Source organism: Anas platyrhynchos, chromosome Z (genome assembly GCF_047663525.1).
Source record: "Anas platyrhynchos isolate ZD024472 breed Pekin duck chromosome Z, IASCAAS_PekinDuck_T2T, whole genome shotgun sequence".
In the NCBI taxonomy this organism is placed as follows: Eukaryota; Metazoa; Chordata; class Aves; order Anseriformes; family Anatidae; genus Anas; species Anas platyrhynchos.
In genome coordinates, this window is record NC_092621.1 from 626,796 (window position 1) to 646,157 (window position 19,362).

The 19,362-nt window shown below is 48.0% G+C and overlaps 1 protein-coding gene across 3 annotated transcripts in view; it reads left to right on the forward strand.

Moving 5' to 3' along the window:
* Nucleotides 1-6,198: 6,198 nt before the first annotated feature.
* The window catches only part of ATP8B1 (ATPase phospholipid transporting 8B1), a 32,839-nt gene continuing 19,675 nt past the window's right edge, over nt 6,199-19,362 (forward strand). Inside the window, exons 1-6 of one of the 3 annotated variants that reach the window (XM_072031668.1) lie at nt 6,199-6,281; nt 15,686-15,878; nt 17,061-17,158; nt 18,451-18,564; nt 18,732-18,830; nt 18,932-18,993. In XM_072031668.1, coding sequence (XP_071887769.1) covers nt 15,698-15,878; nt 17,061-17,158; nt 18,451-18,564; nt 18,732-18,830; nt 18,932-18,993 — 554 coding nt within the window. In that variant the 5' untranslated portion in view covers nt 6,199-6,281; nt 15,686-15,697. Of the gene's footprint in view, nt 6,381-15,685; nt 15,879-17,060; nt 17,159-18,450; nt 18,565-18,731; nt 18,831-18,931; nt 18,994-19,362 lie in introns of those variants that run through there. The other 2 variants (XM_038169900.2, XM_072031669.1) reach the window with 2 other exon arrangements.

Consider the following 19,362-nt stretch of genomic DNA (forward strand, 5'->3'; position numbering starts at 1 on the left):
GTTAAATTATTCTGGAATGAGTCTCATAATGTGACATTTGTGTAAGCCTTGCGCTGAATTTCCTTGCTGAGTAGGAGGAGGATTAATATAGAGACAAAAAAGACACTGCTTAAGGTAGTAAGTCTTCCGTTGTCAAAAACTTATGTATGCATAGCTGTATAGATGGCTATACATCTTCACATACAGTCAACACAGATTTTTGCGTGGTTCTGCCTGACTTTTAATCAGACATAGCTTCATTATATGCATATGATTTTCTGTCCCATAAAGCTCATCAGTCTTACGAATTGTTTTTGAGTTTTCTTAAATTAAAATAATGACTTTAAATTTTTATTTTTTTAAATTCTGGTTTTAGTCACCCATTGCAAGCACCTCAACAAAAGCTCTCCAGCTTCAAAACAAACCAAACCAAAATAAAACAAAAACCTACACACATAACCTGCTCCAATTTTCCAGAACCCCTCACCCTTCTTTAAAATTGTACATGAATAAAAATTCTGCAATAGAGCCATGTTTCCCTGACACCATCTTGCACCAAGGCCTTGGTGCAGTGGGCTTCTCCCCGCAGGGCCACCACTGGCTCACTGGCTCAGGGATGTCACACGTGCTGCCCTGCGTGCTTCTCGCCTCCACAGCGAGGGTGTGTGCGGTGGGCAGGCTACAGGTGGGGCAGCTTTTTGTCTTTGTCTGCAGTCTCCAAGCACTGAGACTATGACAAGTCCAGAAGTTAAATATAAAGTTTTTCTATTTCTAAAAATGTAGACTAGGAGTTACAACAGCAGGTCAAGTACCCCGGTATCCCAACTGGTATGCAATGATCAAGAGAAACCAGGGTAAATGTTTAAACACTGGGAAAGAAATGCACCCACCACCCCAATTACTAGGTCAGCAGGTTGGCAGGTACAGCCCCTCATCGTAATTTAAATGAATCCTTCCCATGGCTCGAGGACTGTACCATAGCAAGAGCTCTGCTGTGGGGTTGCTTTTATGCAGTGTTTTCCCCTGAGTCCCAGGCTTCAAGACTTATCTTTGGGAACAGCATTTTAACTTCCACAGAGCACCTTTCTGTAGAGATGTGCTATACAAAAAGAGAGACCAAAACAATTTATGTTCACTGTGCATGAAGTTCAGTCAATCATTACTTCAGCAATTTTTGTCTTGTTATATTTTAGCAAAGACTGAACAGATTTTTTGACTACAGTTAAATGGACTTACCATTACTACTCAAAATCCTTCCTCATCTGAACAAGTTCTCAGCTGACTAATTGCTGAGCAGCACAAAATGCCCAGTGGGGAAGTGCCCACTGCCACGACTGTCCTTGCACATATATGCTGCAAAGCGATGCCCAAAAGGCAATGCCCACAAAAAATGACATGCAGCCTGCCAAAAGAACCACGGGCGCTATAAGACAGGAAGAAAAGAAGGATGCCGTGGCAAGTTTTTTAGAAAGACTATATGTGGCCATGATATTATAATGCCTCTGAAATATATATAGCCGTGGATGTTGCATATAAACCCACTCATGAAAATGTTACATAAAATGACTCTTCAGAGATTGCTAAAAGCAGCAACTTCCCTTAAAAACAAACAAACTGACTCACTTTCACATGGCACTCTCTGGTAAAACAGGGATGGGGCGGCGCGATGGCTGAACGCGGCGAGCTGCAGAGCCGCCGGCAGGCCCTGCCCTGCCTGCTGCCAGGCTGCGGGGAGAAACGGCCGGCCTCACGCTGCTGCACATGGGCGGCCTCCTCACGAACCACCACACGGCACCTGGAGTGGGAAGCAAGCAAACAAACACAAGGCATGCACATATCCCATTATTACTTCTATGCCTTAAAACTGTTTGTCCAGGCATGCCAGACTGCATGGCAAGAGAGCAATCGGAGGGCACACGTCCAGTAAGAGCACCTGGGGGCACATCCTGCAGCCACAACGATTTCTCCTTGGCATTCTTTTGCTTTTTAATTCACAGCCATACTCAATGCCTGCCAGAGGCTTCAGCAGCATTTCACTCACTGAAATTACTCTACTCGAAATTACCTCTTCGAGATGCTCTGAGGATTATTTAAGGTTCATACAATACTTTGAATTTATAAGTAATATTATTGCTCTAATACCTTTCTTTCTCCTCTGGGATTCTGTTGTTACACTGTGGTGGTTTTTTGTAGAATAACTGCTAAAATTGCCTGGCAGACTAGTTTCTCCCATCCTCCCAGTAGGCCAGCGAGTCAGGAGCACTCTAAGAACCAGCGTATGCTCTCTGGGATAACCCTCCTAAGTAAATCCTGACAAAGAGCTCAATGAATAATGTTACAGCAATTTCTGATCACAGCAGAGCTCCCAACAGTAGCTGCAGGGAAGCACAACATGGATTCCCTTTGTAAGCCACATAAAATAATAGTTGTTTGTTTTTTTTTTCTTTGTTGCAGTTTCAATCAACCCACCACACATTACCTTCTCTGAGAAAGTAAGAAAGCAGGAAATTACCCAAAATGTGCACAGTCTTGTGCATCCAACAATGCAGGTCACAAAATCGATAATGTGCAAAAACAATTGCTTAGAGCTGAACAATGAAATACATTAAAGCGTAAGCTAAACACGACTAATGCTCCCTTCAGGAAAGACACATCAAAATGGCAAACGACAGCTTGCTGTACAGATTGCAGAGAAGACAAGTGGCAGTCAGAAAATACAGAATCTTGATTTGTGGAAACACAGGCTCACAGGAAAAAAAAAAAAAAAAAAAGGAGAGAGAGAGAGAGAGAGAGAGAAACAGCGCGTTGACAGTAAAAACAAAGGCAGACTTCCTAGGTGTATTTTTATGGTAAAATTAGAGTTTTCAAAAGTGTCCAGAGACTAACCCTGTATGAAAATTTAATACCTAAGGTGCAAGTTGCAGCCTGTGGCACAAGTGCACACCTTTGGCTTCCCGCAGGGCACAAGGCCTTGTCAGAGCTGGGCAGGGTGCTCCCTGTGCTCCTTACTTCGCTGGCAGCCTGCGCTGCGCCTGTCCCCGGGCACAGCCTGCTGGCAGAGCACCGCCACAGGGCCCAGCCCTACGCACCAGCAGACTCCCGAGCTCAGAGAGGAAACGTGTGGAAACAGGCACCCAAATCAGGTCCTTGGCCTTGTCCAAGACTCTTGCATGTCCAAATATTTATGTGGGAATGCGAGCACGCTCTGCTGTTCTGAGTTTATCACTGCACACAGTGTCGTTTGTAATCCGCAGAGTTCGTTACCTCACAGAGAAGGGCAGCAGCGGAGTGCACTTCTGTCCAATTTGTCTGCCCTGTGCAGGATTTCCATTCCCCTTCCGCTTCCTGAACTAATCTTAAGTGACAGTAACTGTATCTAAAGCTCTAAAAGCATTACTTTCAAAGATTCTCCAAAGGGAGCAGAGGAGGCAGAGCACAGGCCTCCTTCCCGCAGGCCCCCCACCCCCCCGACCCTCAGGCCAGAGCCTCCTTCCCGCCACAATGTCAGGGGGCGCAAACATGCACGGGCAGCCGGATGTTTGCCGTCTGTGAAAATAAGCTCTCAAATATTTTCTATGGCTTTTGGAGATGAGACAAAACACAGTTTGCTCTAAAAGCCAATAATACCATCACTGATTTAGAAAACAGATGGAGTCAAGGGTTCCTTCTGTATCATCAGAAGCACTCAGCCCCGGTTGTGCGACTGCAGAAAGAAGTTGCTCTCCTCTCTTGAAACCATCGCTGGCTTGCCTGGCTCCAAAGACCTTTCATACAGGAACAGGGACTTCTGCAAGATCTCTGTGCATATATCTGAAAGATCACAGTCAGGAAAGGTAAAGCACATCACACACAACGCACAGAAGTAATGAGGCACTTCACAGACCTACAGCTGGGCTTTGCTTAACAATGCTGCTTGAAGTAAACGGGGAGCGTGGCATAACTTTGCCATGTGTTAATGCATTTTAATCAAGATCCACTGATGGCTAAAAAAAAACTAATTAAAATTGACAACCAAGTGTAGCCGTCATAATACTATTTACTTACTTTATACAATATATTCTGAAAAAGACTCTATTAACAATGAAAAAAAAAAGATAACTTTTGCATTTGAGAGACTAGACCAATATTCAGGAATTTCTGTGTGCAGTTCCCATCTCTGCCACAGCCTACTGATATGATCTGAAGAAAAAGAAATGGTTTCTGTCTTATTTTTCTTCCTCTCTATAGAAAATGTGGATGTAATTCCCAATCCTCAGAAAATTAGTTAATGCCCAAAGTCCTAAAACATTCTGGTGATGAGGACTGCATCAGAACCAAACAAGCTCAGGGCGTGTGCCTTTGTGTTCACTGCAAGGCGATGCAGAAAGGGGTAGGAGGCTGATGGGAAAGGCAGGAGCTTGTCTGGCAGATTCAAATCATTACGGTGCCTGTATCTATTTTCAGCTTGTTTGTCTCTAAGCGAATTTAATTAAAAAATATGTTTATTTTGCATCCACCAGGAGCTAGCACACGCTGGGGGAACTCCTTCAGGTGGCAGCAGCTCCTTTTGCAAGGCCTGGCGCAGCAGGAGGGTGACTCTTTCACTCTTTCTGCTCGAGGCCCTGTATCTTCCCAGGGAATGCCAAGCACTGTGCAGTGAGTCCCAAACACTGTCCAGCTGCACCCTGACAGAAGGGGCTTGGTGGCTGGAACAGGGCAAATGCAAACCCCGAGCAGAGGGAGGAGCGGAGAGGGGCAGCAGTGCAGAAACGAGTGGTGTGTGAGCAGAGCGTGCTGCTGTTTGGGGGCAAAAGGTAAGTTGGAAGAATAATGGAAAGGAAGGAATTATGTAGGAGAAAAATCAGGAAACAGAGCAGGATTTGAAGAGAAATTCAGAGATACTTGCTGGGACAAACCTAGGTCAGGGGCTGTGGGAGGCAGCAGGGGGAGCGTGCCCCCAGTCCACAGAATGGCTGCTGCGTTTCCCTCAAGCACGGACCAGTAAAAGGATGTGTTTGGACTGTGCCATTAATCACTGCTAGAGCAATTAATCACTGATAATGTTTTATTTTGTTTTGGTTTTAATATTTATAATAATAATAATATAATAATTAATAAATTATCTAATAATAATATTTCTAATAATCTTCTTCCTGAAAGAACATCAAGCAAACCCAGCTAGGCATGCAGATACCCAGATGAAGTAGTTTCCTGGACAGAAAAAGAAATCTCAAAGGCATAAGCAAACCTTTGCTTTCACATTAATCCAAAGTGTTACTGATTTTTAATTAACTTGGTTTCATTCCTGTGTGAGGAATGTGATGCAGGTATTGTAAGAGAAAGGAGCTAAAAGGCAGAACTTTGTAATCCAGCCTCAGATTTTAGGTCTAGGGAAAAAAAAAAAGAGAAAAAAAAGTCTGTTTGAACAAATCTTTTTTTTTGGCACAGGGAAATTGAGCATTGTTGCTACTGAAAAATAAACCAAGCAATCTTGCATATCTGTCACTCTGCAGCAAAGAGCACTTTTATTTCAGAGCAGCAGCCAAGAGCACTTTTATTACGGAGCAGCAGCCAGGTGTGGGCAGACTCAATTTCTGCAACAGCTGCTCATAAATGAATGGCTACACAGTGCTCACCTTCGTCTCTCATGTGTGTAATGACCAAATACACTTTTATTAGCAAAGCCTGCAGGGATGGGTCAAAAAATCTGATGGTTTGGTGGTGCATTAATTAAAAGCTACAAGAAACCAAGTTTTTTTTAAAAGTTATTTATTTTTTTTTCTCCTGCTTGTATACAATAAGGCTAATGTCATAAGGCTAGCGTTTTGCCAAACTCTAGAAAACACGTTAAGGTGAAAATTACGGTTCTTATTTCAGGAATAACGACTGTGGTGCTTATCAGTCTTTCCCCAAACGTGACCCCGCTGTCGGAGCTGTGACAGGGCAGCCGCTGGCACCGCCGCAGCCATACAGAAGCTGTGCCCTGGCCACGGGCACCCGGACCGGGGAATTCCCCGTGCCCGGCACGATTCCGCGGCCCTGGCTCGAGCCCTGCCCTGTCCCCCCGGGGTGTAACCGGGCAGCCAACGCGAGCGCCCCGGGCCCGGGGGGGCCGCCCGGGTGCCCGCTGCCCGGCCCCGAGCCCGCCGGGGGGCGCCGCGGCCCCGCTGCTCCCGGGGCCGGCTGCGGCGGGACGGGGCGGCCCCGGGACGGGGCGGGCGGAGCGGGGCCGGCCGGGGGCGCCCCCCCCTCGCCCCGCCGTGTAACCGGAGCCGGGGCCGGGGCCGGGCGGCGCCTCCCCCGTCGGGGAACCCGTTCTGCAGGTCTGGCGGCGGCGGCTCCCGCGGGAGGCCGGGCGGCGGCGGCGGCCGTCGGGGCATGAGCGGGCCCTGAGCCAGCGGGGCCGGGACCCGCGCCCACAGGTGCCGCCGGTGGGGGGGCGCCGGGCTCACCGGCGGGACGGGACGGGACGGGGCGGGGCGGGCGGGGCCCGAACTCGGGGGTCCCGGGGCCGGGGCCGGACCGTCGGGGGGGGGGCGGCCGCGCCCTGCAGGGCCGCGGAGACCGGGGGGTGCCCCGAGTGCGGGACACGGGGGGTCCGCACCGAGCGCTGCCGGGACTCCGGCCGCGGGGCACAGCCGGGAAGGGGCGCGGGGCCGGGAGGCGCTGCCCGGGGCGGGCCCGGTCTCGGCAAGGGCCGAAAAGGCTTGGGAGGCTGACGCCAAAACGGCTCTGAAACGACTTCCTTCATTTATTTATTTATTTATTCGCCCTGGAACTCCGTCTCAGCAGCCCTCGGGCTGTTTGCTCTCTGCTCGGCCATTTAAACCTGGCTGCTCAGGCGGGCCGGCTGCTGCTCCTCCAGCCCGCGGCCGGTCGCGCAGGAGGGGCCGTGCCCGTACCCGTGCCCGTACCCGTGCCCGTACCCGTGCCCGTACCCGTACCCGTACCCGTACCCGCTGCTGGTGCTTCCCTTCCTTTCGTTCCCCCCATCTATGCGTGAGGACACTAGCTTTTGGGCTTGCGGGGTAATTACTCGCCAGTCAGTGTTTATACAGCCCTCAGAGCAGCAGTAGGGGTGTGCGTTAAGGAACTGTCCTCATCCTGCAGCAGGAGATGCTGAAAAGTTGCTTGTGAGGCTGGTCACTCGCTTGGAAGATGGAAATCCTCTTGGGACAGAAACAAAGCAGCATCTCCGTCCCGTTTCCTACTGCTTAGTGTCTGTAGCTTAAATAGCATCCCTTCTCGGAAGGGCTAAGTGCAGTGCTGCTGAGCGGACCAGCCGATGAAGCCCTTACTGCCGAGTGTCAGAGGAGCATGTAGCAGCTGAAGAAGCCGTGCTGTGCAGTGGGCTCTGGGAAATAGCTGTGGGGAACTGAGCGGTGCTTGGGCACATCGATGGGGCTTTTAACAAACCTGGCTCTGGTGTAAACCCTAACTCTGAAATTGCGTCTAGATTCCGTGGTTGTAATTCCTGGCACAACGTGTCCTTACAGGCTCAGATTTGCTCACAAGTTTCTGATTGGTTCTGATTTGTTTGTTTGTTTTGATGTATTTTGTTTGTTTGGCTTTCTTTTCCAAGCCTGATTCAGGTGTCAAGTGGTATGTGTCCCGGTGCTGCTGTTACTGAAGTTCACGTTAGCCTGAGGTTGCTTTTGTATCAGTCCCAAACCTGTATGTGTCTAGTTGTTAACTTCAGGTAGTATAATGCTCCCTTTCAGTAACTTGTGAATTGTTATCTTCATTAGATCTCCACTGTGAGGCAACCAATGAATATTCCAGTCCCTGGGTTTGCAATTTGTGATGATGAATTCAATAAGCCACTTGCTTGCTTTGCATTGAAGTCCTCTATTTAAATTAGAATTAATTTTCCACGTTCTTTTGTTGTTGTGGCTTTCCTTTTGATACCATTGGGAATCATATTGGGCCTGAAGGTAACATGCTACCTGCGTTTAGATATGGGGAGGGGGCTGATTGATTTTCTTTTGATTATGAGGGGTTTTGATGTTCTCCCTCATCTGTTTCCTTTATCTGGTCTCTGTTAAATGAGGTGCTTTGTGTAGATGTAATTGCATGCAGGACAGTAGCCAGGAGCTGCAGAAACCTAACCCTGGTTTATCCGTGACTTACCATTTCTGCTGTGGCCTTGGGCAAATCACTTACCCTCTCTGTGTCCCTGTGCTTGTCGGGGTACAGGACATGGTTCCCGTTATGGCCCTTGGAGACTGGCAGTTCAGCAGCTCCCAGCCCTATTTGGAGGATGCTGTGCTCCGGGACAGCCCCGCTGCTGCACCTTTGCTCTCCGACAGCCTTACCAAATTACTCTGTGACTCACAGTGCTGTGGTTTTTCTCATGTGTTCTTATAGAAATTAGAAATATATGCTTAATATAGTAGAGTTGGACAGCTCGGGCAAGTTCACAGGTGCCTTTGTTTATAGCAGGGTGTGCAGTGAGGTACAGGGAGATGGAAGGGAGAAGTGGAGGAAGGGTGAGCACTGCCATCTCCAGCCCTGCAGCAGGAGGTGACCTGTATGTTTTACTATTAAAAGTGCCCGTTCGGTTCGAAGGGGAGGGGAACACCCAGAAAAATAACTCTATTTATACTTCCAAAAAGTCTTCCACGCCAAACAATACGGCTCATGTATGCACTAAAATGTTTCTGCTTTTGTTAAACCCAAACCGTGTTGTTCTATACTGTAAACCTTGAGAGGAAATTAACAGTCTCTAGAAAATGCAGGTCGAAACCCCTTCAGAGTACACTTAAAGATACAGCTTGAACAAAGGTTACGAACTTTTCTATTATCTGCAAAGATAACTTGTCTTGACTTGGACTTTAAGAGAAGGGAAGTCTGTATATCTGTTAATGAAAAATCCCGGTGCAGATAATGGGTAAAATTATTATTTTTGTCTCTGTAAGTGCCCCACCTTCACCCATCCTTGCTTAACCTCAGACAACTCGGACTGCAGGCTGTGGATCTCTCTGCTATGATAGTTTTCTATTACATTGCTGGTAAGTGCCTGGTCAACTTCTTCCTTCTGCAGAGCCCTGGTGGCTCATGGTGATAACTTACCTATGTTCGTTTTCATACATAGCTGCCTACAGAAATTTTAACATTGCTATATTAGTGAGTACACAATGGCCACTGGTTTAATTCCAGTTCTTCCTGGATGAAGAAGGTTGGGTTTTGTTTCTTTGGTTGTTTTGTTGTAGTAGTTGGTTTTTGTTTTTCTTAAATGTGGCAATGAGGTGCTTTTCTTTAGCTGGTGCAATTGTGCAGAACTGAGATGAGAAGCACTAGGACATTAGGACTGAAGGCATTTGGAAACTGGTGGCCCCCATCTTTTCATTTTCTTCTGATCTTGCATGCTTTTTTTCTTTTTTTTTCTTTTCTTTTATTTTTTTTTCTGCCAAGGTTGGTCTTGGACACCTGTCAGCAGTACAAAACTGCACTTCTCTCTGCAGTCAGCTCTCTCCAAGGGGTTTCATGGCTTTGATGCCTCAGCTGTTTGTCTAAGCCTTCGGGATGTTCCTGGTAGAAATGGTCACTTCCCTTCAACCAAATTTGAAAATAATAACTTTGCAGAAACCAGATTTCACAGACCCTGGTGGTACCACTGTGTTAGAATGTTACCCTGGTGTCTGCCTCCTGCTGGGGTAGGTTATCTGTGTCCTCACTGCCTCCGAGGAGGGACTAGAGTTCATGCTTTGTAAAAGAAAGATCTGCAGATACTGCAAGGCTGGCTGGTTGCAATGCCAATAAAAAAATCTCTGGGAGCTGGAAGTGGCCCAGTTCAGTAAGTTCTTGATCTTGCAGTTGAAAATGTATGACCAAGACGCATTTTTGGAAACACCTACTTAATGAGTGGGTGCCCTCGGCACATCTTTAGAGGCTGGCACATACTTTCCTGTTGCAGGGTAAGTGGGAAGCAGCTGCCTCCGTGTACTGTGCCGAAGCACTGCTTGTGGCAGGGTGGTCTTAGGCAGGTACATGCATTGTGCCAAAGCGGTTTATTTACACAGTGGGAAATAACAATAAATGTTTGCTCATATCTTTATTTCCCAACATCCTTGTTCAGCACAGACCTGGCGCCTACACATACGTGTGCACAGGATTTAGGGCTGGATGAAGGACAGAAGGTAGAACCAAGCTGACTCAGATGAGACCTGCTGCTTACAAGACAGGTTTCCCAGGATTTTCTTGTGTTGCAGCGATAGCCTGAGTCCCTGAAAGGCCTATCTGAGTCTTTTTGGTTCTGTTGCATGGTGGAGGCCATCTCAGCCTGTTGGGCGTGAAGTGTTCGGGAGAGCTGGGGTTTGTGATGTAGATGCGCTGCTTCACCACAGGTGTTTCACCCTTAGCCACGTCTAATCACTGGAATTTTAACCTTTTTGCTGGGAAGTCTGAGTCACCTTGCATTAAGCATGTGTTGGCATTGCTCAACTCCGGCAGGTTTCAAGGTGGGAACTTTCTCCAAGGTCACAGAGCAATGAAGGAAGGTGTGTGGCAGCTCTCATGGATAAGCTGATGTCCTGAGCTCCGAGGCGTTCCCGTTTGAGGAGTTTGGCTGCCCGCTGCCCTATTTGCACAGTGTGAGCATTCGGCGGCTTTGTTTTCCTGAAGTGGCGCTGGGAAGCGGGGTGTGCCTGTTAGCCAGGTGCTCAGGACCTAATTGTCTGGGCAGAGTCTGTTTGTCTGATGTACCAAGCACCGAGCCCGGCTGTTTCTGGTAGCTGTTGGGAGCACCTAGGCTGACATCAAGGCATATCCACCGTATATGATGTACTCTGAGTAGTCTGCATTATAAACTAGGTTTTTTCCCTAATGCAATGTTTTCTTGATTGACCTAGAGGAGTTGAGGCTTCAGCTTCAGGATTCCAGGTGCATTTGAGAAACCCCAGGTAAACTGAACCTTAGGTAACACTTCTGGGGTTTGAGCTTTCAGCTTTTCGTGAGCTCATCTCTTTCACCTCTATCTTGAGTGTGTCATAACGTATGCAGTTAAGATAAAGGTAGTTAAGATATACGAAACCGAAGAGGGGGAGTCATCTGCCGGGCCTCCAGCTTACGGACAAGGAAGCAGTGGTTGGGGTGTGAAGGTCGGCACAGTCCTGCGTGCAGTGACCGCACGATGGTGGAGTTCAGGATCCTGATAGGAAGGAGCAAGGCAAGTCCACAGCCCCGGACCTCAGGAGAGTGGACTTTGCCTATGCAGGGATCTGCTTGGACGAGTTCCATGGGGCACGGCCTTGGAGAGCAGAGAGCTGGTTGATTTTCAGGGATCCCATCCTCCAGGGGCCAGAGAGGTCTATCGCGGTGAGCGGGACATCAAGCAAGGGTGGCAGGGGATGTGCACAGCTGAACAAGGAGCTCCTGACAAAATTCAGCCATGATACTTGGTGGGGACTGTCTCAGATGAACAAGACCGTGCCTCCTGTCACAGCTGAGTTAAAACAGTTATCTAAACAACTGAGGTTGTCTTTGTCCAAGGTATTTCCAGAGCAGGGGCGATACTACAGTCATGGTACACTGTAAGGGTGCATAAAAAAGTTGGTGTGTTCCAGAACAAACAACCTATAGAAATAATTCCTCTTGTATACATAATTGTGGGGTGTTCAACTATTTTGAACTAGTCACTCAGTGAAGTAAGCCTGGCTGTTACGTGTGAGGTAGCTCTAAACTGGGGAGCTTACAGCGTGCCCGTCACGTGGCAATCTAACTGGTGCTTACGAGGGCTTCAGTTGTGAAGAGGGAGGGGTATTTCTTTGGCCCATTTGTGCTCCGTGCTCTTTTGAGTAAAGACTTTTTTTTTATTCTTAGTCATAAGTATTAGGTGAAAGGTTTGGTTTGTTCAGAAGATATTTCTGTCTGCCTGTCCGAACACTTGTTGCCAGTAAAACTTCATGTCTGCTTTGTGCAGCATGGGAGCTATCTCATATTTTGGAAGCAGATCTGGTTTTATTATTTGCCTGTTACCTTGCAGAAGCTCTTCTTACAGGTAGATGAGTTGATTAATATATTTTTAATGAAGGCCGATACTCTATTAAAGCATTTGGCCGGGATCACTGAGGTGAGAATAGAAATGCAATATCCTGCCATTAAGGGACTTCAGTTCTGAGTGCTGCTTCCCCAGGATTGAATAGCGGGCAACAACTGCCGAAGCATTAGGCAAACCCAAACCTGTTTACCAACGTGATGCCTATCAGGCCGGGAGATGGCCTTGCAGCGTCCCAAGGTGTAACAGGCCTTTCAGAGGTCCTGCAGTGCTCCTTGGCAGCAATGTGTGTTTGCACAAGGTGGAGGAAGGTTAGGTGGCAACCACAGGAATTTCACTTTACAAAAAAAAAAAGCAATTACTGTTCTGTTTCCTCCCTGATACTTAAAGAACCCCTCTGAGAATGTGTTAGATGTCCCGACTAGCCCTTGTTGTGTGGACTGGGTGTCAAGAAACGTGACCCTTCCCTGTTCTCCCAGCTGCTGCAGTGAGCACCGTGCAGTGCCCACTGCCCCGCTCGAGGGGCGCCTGGCTGTGGGGTGCTGTGGGGCTGCTGTGGGGGGACGGGGGCACCGCCAGGCACTGGCTGCTGGTGGTGTGGGCCCTGGCTGCAGAAACAGTCCCTGTGCATCTCGTCTTACCGGGGCTGGTGGACCCCTCCTGGAGTCACTGCTGCGTGCCACCAGGCTGGCATTCCCAGCTAGCACCGCGGGCTGCCTCTGTCTGTATTTTAGGTATTTCCATCTAGCTGTGCATCTATAATAGAAGGTAAATGCAGTGGTTTTTCTGTTGTGGTTGTTTTTTTTGACATCTCATTTAACCCTTGGCATGATTAATTAGTTAATTAATCAATTGAGTAAAGGTTAATAGACTAAAGGCTGAATCACTTTATATGGCAGGGATACAAACTTTGGGGTTTTCTGGGATTGGAAACATAATCCCTGACTCAGTTCTTCATAACTTCTTCCGTCTGGGCAGACTCTCGGGGAGAAGAAAACCTCAGTGTCTGTAAAACCCAGAGCAGACACCTGGGCAACAGGTCTGACCCTGCCCTGCGTGCAGAGCCACAGCGTCGCTGGGCAAGGGCAGGACTGTCTGCGAGGGCAGGACTGTCTGTTGCCTGCATCCCTGCTGGGAGAGCAAAAGCTGGAGCCCTTGCCAGGCCGGTGGTGAGGCCGGTTGCTGGCCTGAAGCCTCATCTCCAGCAGCAGCTTGCAGGTGCCTGCCCGAGGCACGGCCGGAGGTGTCGGTGTGATGGCCCTGGTGCTGAGCCCTGTGCAGGGCACGCCGTTTCCCTGGGTGCCGGCACAGGGTCGGTGTCGGGGCAGGTTCTGCTGCAGGCTGGGAGGCAGCACAGTGCCGGGGGCGGCAGGGTTTTCCCAGCCACACAGGAGGGAGCCTGGCTGCCTTGCAGGAACGCTGCTGCTTGTCACTGCAGAGCTGGCGTAAGGCCAAGTGAAACCACCTTTGTAGTTCGGGCGGCAGGCCTTTTATTTAAGGGCAGCTGCACCAGCTCCTTGCTCCTTGCTCCACATGGGCACGGCCCTCCTCCCCGGCTGCCACCTTTCTTTCCCCAGCTCACGGAAATGAGAACTGCTGGGCTGCATCTGCCCACGGCCCCTTTGGCACAGGGATTGCTCCCTCCTGGGTGCAGCGTAGGGGGATTTCCCGGTCCACGTGCCTCCACTCTGTAAGGCAGGGAACAATGCTGTAAAAAAAGCAACCTGAGCATGCAACAAAAAGTGCATTTGTGTAAAAACCACCTGTAGGAATGCTGTGGCTCACTTTTCCATTGCATCGCAGACAGGACTGGCTCTGGTGACTCTGAATGGCTCCTGCATACACACTCTGCTTTTCGGAGTGTCACTCGTCTGCTTGTGGCACCACCACGGGGTGCTTGCAGAGCCTGCCTGTCCTCCTCCTCCTTGCTGCTGGGCCCACGGGGATGCTCATTGTCCAGGGCTAGGCTTTGGAAACTGTGATGGTTGATGGAAATGGTTGCCTGAAGTTGTCATGTGCATTTCTCTCTCAACAGAGGGAAAACGTCTCTTTTTTGAGAGAATTTGAGCTTGAAACTCCTGCATCTCGGATGAGTTGCCTAACTCCAAGATAATGGAGGAAAACAAACAATGCTTCCACAAAAATTTCAGGTTCCACAGCCTGTGTATTAGAAACTGGCTGTCATAGTCCCAGGTGCTTTCATCGGTGAGCACTCACACAGCTTGAGCAGTCTTGGAGGAAGCTGTATTAATCCGCACTAAATCAAACTGTGCGTTCATCCGATACCCACCAGTTTTGTCTTATTTTGTAAGCTGGCAGTCCTGAAACATTAGCTGCGTGCCAGGAGAGCACGACGGTACTGAGAGTGGCATGTGTTGGGCTTCCAGCCCACGGTCATGTCACCCGAGCAGCATATTCAGTGCTCATTTAATATTTATCTCTCATACGAGATATTAAGGAGGGAGGCCACTCGGCTTTGCAGCAACGGAAGGTAACGTGGGTGCTGGCGGGGTTTGGTGTCAGCCCCAGAGATTGCTGTTCGCTGGTTTTGTCGACAACAGCACGGGGTGGGGTAGCGCTGGCCTTGCCTCCTCGGGCTGGGCTCCTGCGTTACGCGGCCTGGCCTGCCCGCTGCCTCTGTGGGGGCGTCAGGCTGTCGGGGCAGCTGAGTGGGGCTGCTGCCTGTGGGACTGCGATGTCCCCATGCTGGGGAGGGCCCAGCGATGGCCAGAGGTGCACAGCGTGGGGACGCAGCTGGAGGGGGCACAGGCACCCAGCACGGCTGAGCTGGAGGCCAGCGCTCCTCCCAGGCATCAGGGCTGAGCCAAACGGGGCTGCTGGTGCCGGTGCTGAGGGGGTAAGGTGAGGCTGGCTGGGGCTGGAGGGGCTTCCTGGTGCACACAGGGCCCTGCCAGAAACCCCTGGGGTGGTGGAGCCCCTTCCTCTCCTCGGGGCTTGTAATTTCCCACAGCTTCACTGTGCTGGCACAGACGGATCAGAACCTGTCCCAAACTGGTGGTCTTCAGAAAGGAACGCAAGTGGAGCTTTGGTACAATGAGTTTGGGAATTGCCCGGCTAGGAATGAGCAGGGCACACTCATCAGAACAATCTAAACTGTTGTAAGGATCGGTAATTAAAATGCCAGGACACCCAGCAAAGCAATAGGCTGGCCAGGCGGAGATGGAAACCACCTAGGAGTTGTGCGGGTGGTTGTTTGTGTGGGACGGCAGGGGTGGAGCTGCACACCAGGAGATGGTTTCTGGATTTAGCTCACAGCCTGGGGATGCTGTCCGCTGCAGCAAACAGCTGAAGCTGCACAATGTGTCTGTGATCTAAAAACGCGGAAGGAGGCTGCAGCTCCCCCAGCTCCTCCTGACCCCTCCATGCAGGTCGGTGGCGTGGCCCCTGGGATTCGGCTGTTCGCAGGCTTGCTCATCTCCGTGTCCCATTACCCATGTCCTGCGTCACGACTGCAGGGTGTTCCTTGGGCTGCTGTGTGAGTGTGCCTAATTACACACAGCACAACGGTAATGAGGGACTTGCTGTGAACATAACTGCCGCGTGACTTCGGTCCCTACTTCCAAACCAAGCCTGTGCTCTAAGCTCATCCAGGGAAACCGGTTCCAAACGTGGGTTTCGCTGGGCAGTATTGACAGAGCGACATTCTGGGGACATGGTTTGCAGTTCTTGCTGCGATAGCTCCGCTCCTGAACCTGCACAAAATGTTTGCAGGGAGCTAGAGGCATGATCTCAGAACGGGATTCGGAGACCACCTTCGATGAGGATTCGCAGCCTAACGATGAAGAGGTGCCCTACAGTGACGACGACACGGAGGATGAGCTGGACAGCCGGCAGCCTGGGGTCGAGTCAGAACAAGCCCAAACCAACAGAGGCACTGAGGAGAGACGAGAGACGCTGAGAAAAGGTACTGCTACGTTAGAAACTTGCTTGGGGTAGCAAATGATCCTCAGTACAGATGCTGATCTGTGTGTGGATCAATTTGCTTTTTGTGGCTTATCTGTCAGACATGTTTGGAATGGCTTATCCAAATGTCTGAAGGACCGATTGGTAGCAATTCATTCTATCAAATATCAGTATGAAAATCAACGTAATTCCAGTCCACAACCAGAGTTGTGTGCCACTGCCTGTTGCATACAACTAATGATCTGCCTGGTGACCTCATGTTAATTAGGGCAGGTGCTAGATGTACGTAACCCGCGGTCTGAGAGCTGCTTGAACAGAACTGCAGTTGTTCAGAAGAACAGAACTTGTCTTCCCCATCACCTGGACATTTGAACCAGTATAAGCCATTTTTTTGTGTTTAGTGGGTTGTTTCCATATCTTTCTAAATGATAAGGGGCCTTAATGTGGAGATGCATGGTTTGTTAGGAAATCCTTTAGAAACATTTTCCCAAGGGCAACTGTATGTCAAGTCAAACTTTAAATAACAAATGCTGAAGGTGACAGAAGGAGATGAGGTTGTTTGGTTGTTCTGTAAGTGGTTTTGTCACCTTGTGGTCCAAAACTTCCAAAGGCTGCTGCTGACCTCACTTGTTCAGTTTTGTTAAATTTGCTGCATAGTGTAATTCATATTCCCGAGGTCTCAGGCAAGCAAGCAAAATTGATGGTTGAAGAAATAAAATGAGTGCTTCAGGTTCTTGCTTACGATTGCAAAAGAAAATCATTGTATGATGTGGTGATAGGAAATTATTTTTTTCAAAAGATGGGTGAATCTTTCCATTTTTAAAAAGACTGTTTTGGGTGCTGAGTGCTTCACAGGTGTTAGCAAAAGCAACTGGAAGAGGGGAAGGGAGGGAATTAAGCCTGACTAAATGTTCCTCTAAGTTTGCAAATTCTCATAAAACTTCCAAATTGCTATTTTGCTTCTTCCTTGCTGAGATTATATTTTAATTGCTAGTAAAGACAGATAAGCTGGACATTTCTTGAAAACCCTTTCTTAGACACTGTAATAAGAAAAGCAGGTACCAGTCTTGTTTCAATGGAAAGTTCCTTACAAACATGGCATTTGAAAGAAAGGGAAGGCAGATTGGCTTCCTTATGTTTACAGCAATCAGATGTTGACCCATTTTCACCTTGTCTCTTCCAGACTGCAGCTGGCAAGTTAAAGCAAATGATCAACACTTCTATGAGCAACCCCAGTTTAAGAGAACAATACTTCTGTGCTTCAAAAAAAGCAAATATGCGGTAAGTTTTCTTTATCTTAATTATGTGATTATAGTACTTGTCAGATTGAATGCTTTCTTAATGTCAATAAGATCTTTCCAACCATTCTTGAATCATCTAAAAACCACTAATAACACTTCCTCAGGATTTCCAGCAAAGGTAGAGAAATGTAATTGACTTTGGCTTTGTGAATGGAAAAACAAAGTATCAAAAGACTTGCTTAAGATGAGATAGAGAATTAGAAGCCAGGTGTCCTCAGTCCAAATTCTGAGTTTTATCTGCTCAACTACAGCTGTTGCAAACATCCAGAAAGGTGTCATCTTTTGTACAAGAAGTCTTCATGTAGCATTAAGCAGTATCCTGATAAAGCTAAACTGAGGCAGTCTTAAAAGTAGACCATTGGGAATGTTCATTTAAACAGTGTCATTCCAAATCCACCTAGTTATGATCAAGGCAACTTTTTAAAAAAAATCTCAATTATCAAGACAAAAGGCTCAGTATTTTTTTTCTGATCCTAATTTTTTAACTTTGCGAAGTACATAAGCTTTTGTGCTAGTATGTGGTGCTGGTTGTGAGTGACAGAGGGTTGGGCTTTGTGGTTGTGTGTGGACTGCCTGCCTTTATATGTGATGTGTTGGCCTCTGTGGTTTCCTTGCATCTGCTGTGGTTTCTGCCTGGTGGATGTGAGGCAGTTTGGGTTATTTCGTGCATGACTATGAACATTTAATAGTAAAACTTCTACAGTTGGATCCATTATTAAAATGGAAGTCCTTTATGCTTCAACTAGGTAGGGGCTGCTGCTTATCAAGTTAACCTCTGCTGGGTCTCACATTGTCCCTCCTGAACAAGTCTGATTAAAAGTCCTTTGTGTCTGGATGCATTGTTTGTGGTTTGACATCTGAGACCAATTGTATCCCTATTAGTGATACTGTGTATATAGCAAATAAAATTGACATGCACCAGAGAGAACACTGCATAGGACAGGGAGAGCTTTGAAGTCCCCCCTGTCCCTCCCCTTCTCCGTGCCCTTTTGGCAGTGCCATGTGCGCCGTGTCACTCACCTGGGCCAGGCTGTCTCCTTTCCACACGGTGACTCTGTGATGCCCTGTAGTCCTTGCTGTAGCCAGGGTGGAATTTTGAGGTGCTTTTTGGGGTGTGTTAATGTCAGTGCAGACCTTTTTGTCTGGTTTCATTAAGACAGTGACCTGTTTGAAACTGTTGAAAATGGGTCCAGCTCTAACAAAGTTTATAGGAAAGATTTCCTATAAAAATACTTTCTGCGTGTTGTGAATGACTTTTGGTTTCTTCAACAGGGAAATGCGATTAAGACATACAAGTACAACCCCATCACTTTTTTACCGCTGAATCTGTTTGAGCAGTTTAAAAGAGCAGCCAACTTCTATTTCCTGGTCCTTCTCATTTTGCAGGTAAAATCTCTCCCCCTGAGATTTTTTCATCTTTACAACCTACCTTAAAATTCTCTCTCTGATGTGTTGGTTTTCCTTTTTATGTTTTAACTGCCCCAGTCCTTAATGTTTCTGAATTGAGTTTGATAGCAATCCCATACTGAGCTGATACTCTTTGTCTCTGACAGGCGATTCCTCAAATATCTACCCTGTCATGGTATACAACACTGGTGCCCTTACTCTTGGTCCTGGGAATAACTGCAGTCAAAGACCTCGTGGATGACATAGTAAGCAACATGTTCTGTTAATAATAAAAGCAAAAGAAAACAGTGTTGTTCTTCAGCTGTGCCATGCAGTGGGGAGTACATTCTCTGCTCCTGGTTTTCAGGCCCGTCACAAGATGGACAACGAGGTTAATAACAGAACATGTGAAGTCATCAGGGATGGAAGGTTTGTACACTTCTTAACTTAGTAAGTAAAGTTTGTTGCTTTTGGTACAAAGCTTCATCACAGATCATAAACTGTAGATGACAGGGAAAGTTCAGCTTTTTGTTCTCTACTGTTCCATACGTCTGTGTGAAAACCTAATTGGAAACAGAAGAGAAATGCCTGAAGGAGTCATTTAAACTTAGTTCTGTGGCAGTAAATCTGTGCTAAGAGCAACTTGCTTGGAGAGTTGGACAGAAATTCATATATGGGTGAACAGGAAAGAGCAGAGGTAGGTTGTCTTCAAAGTTTTAGATTCCCAACTAAACTGCAGTTCCCAAAACCAAAAAAAAAACCCACATCTTACCAAGATGTAGTGTCTTCATACTAAGG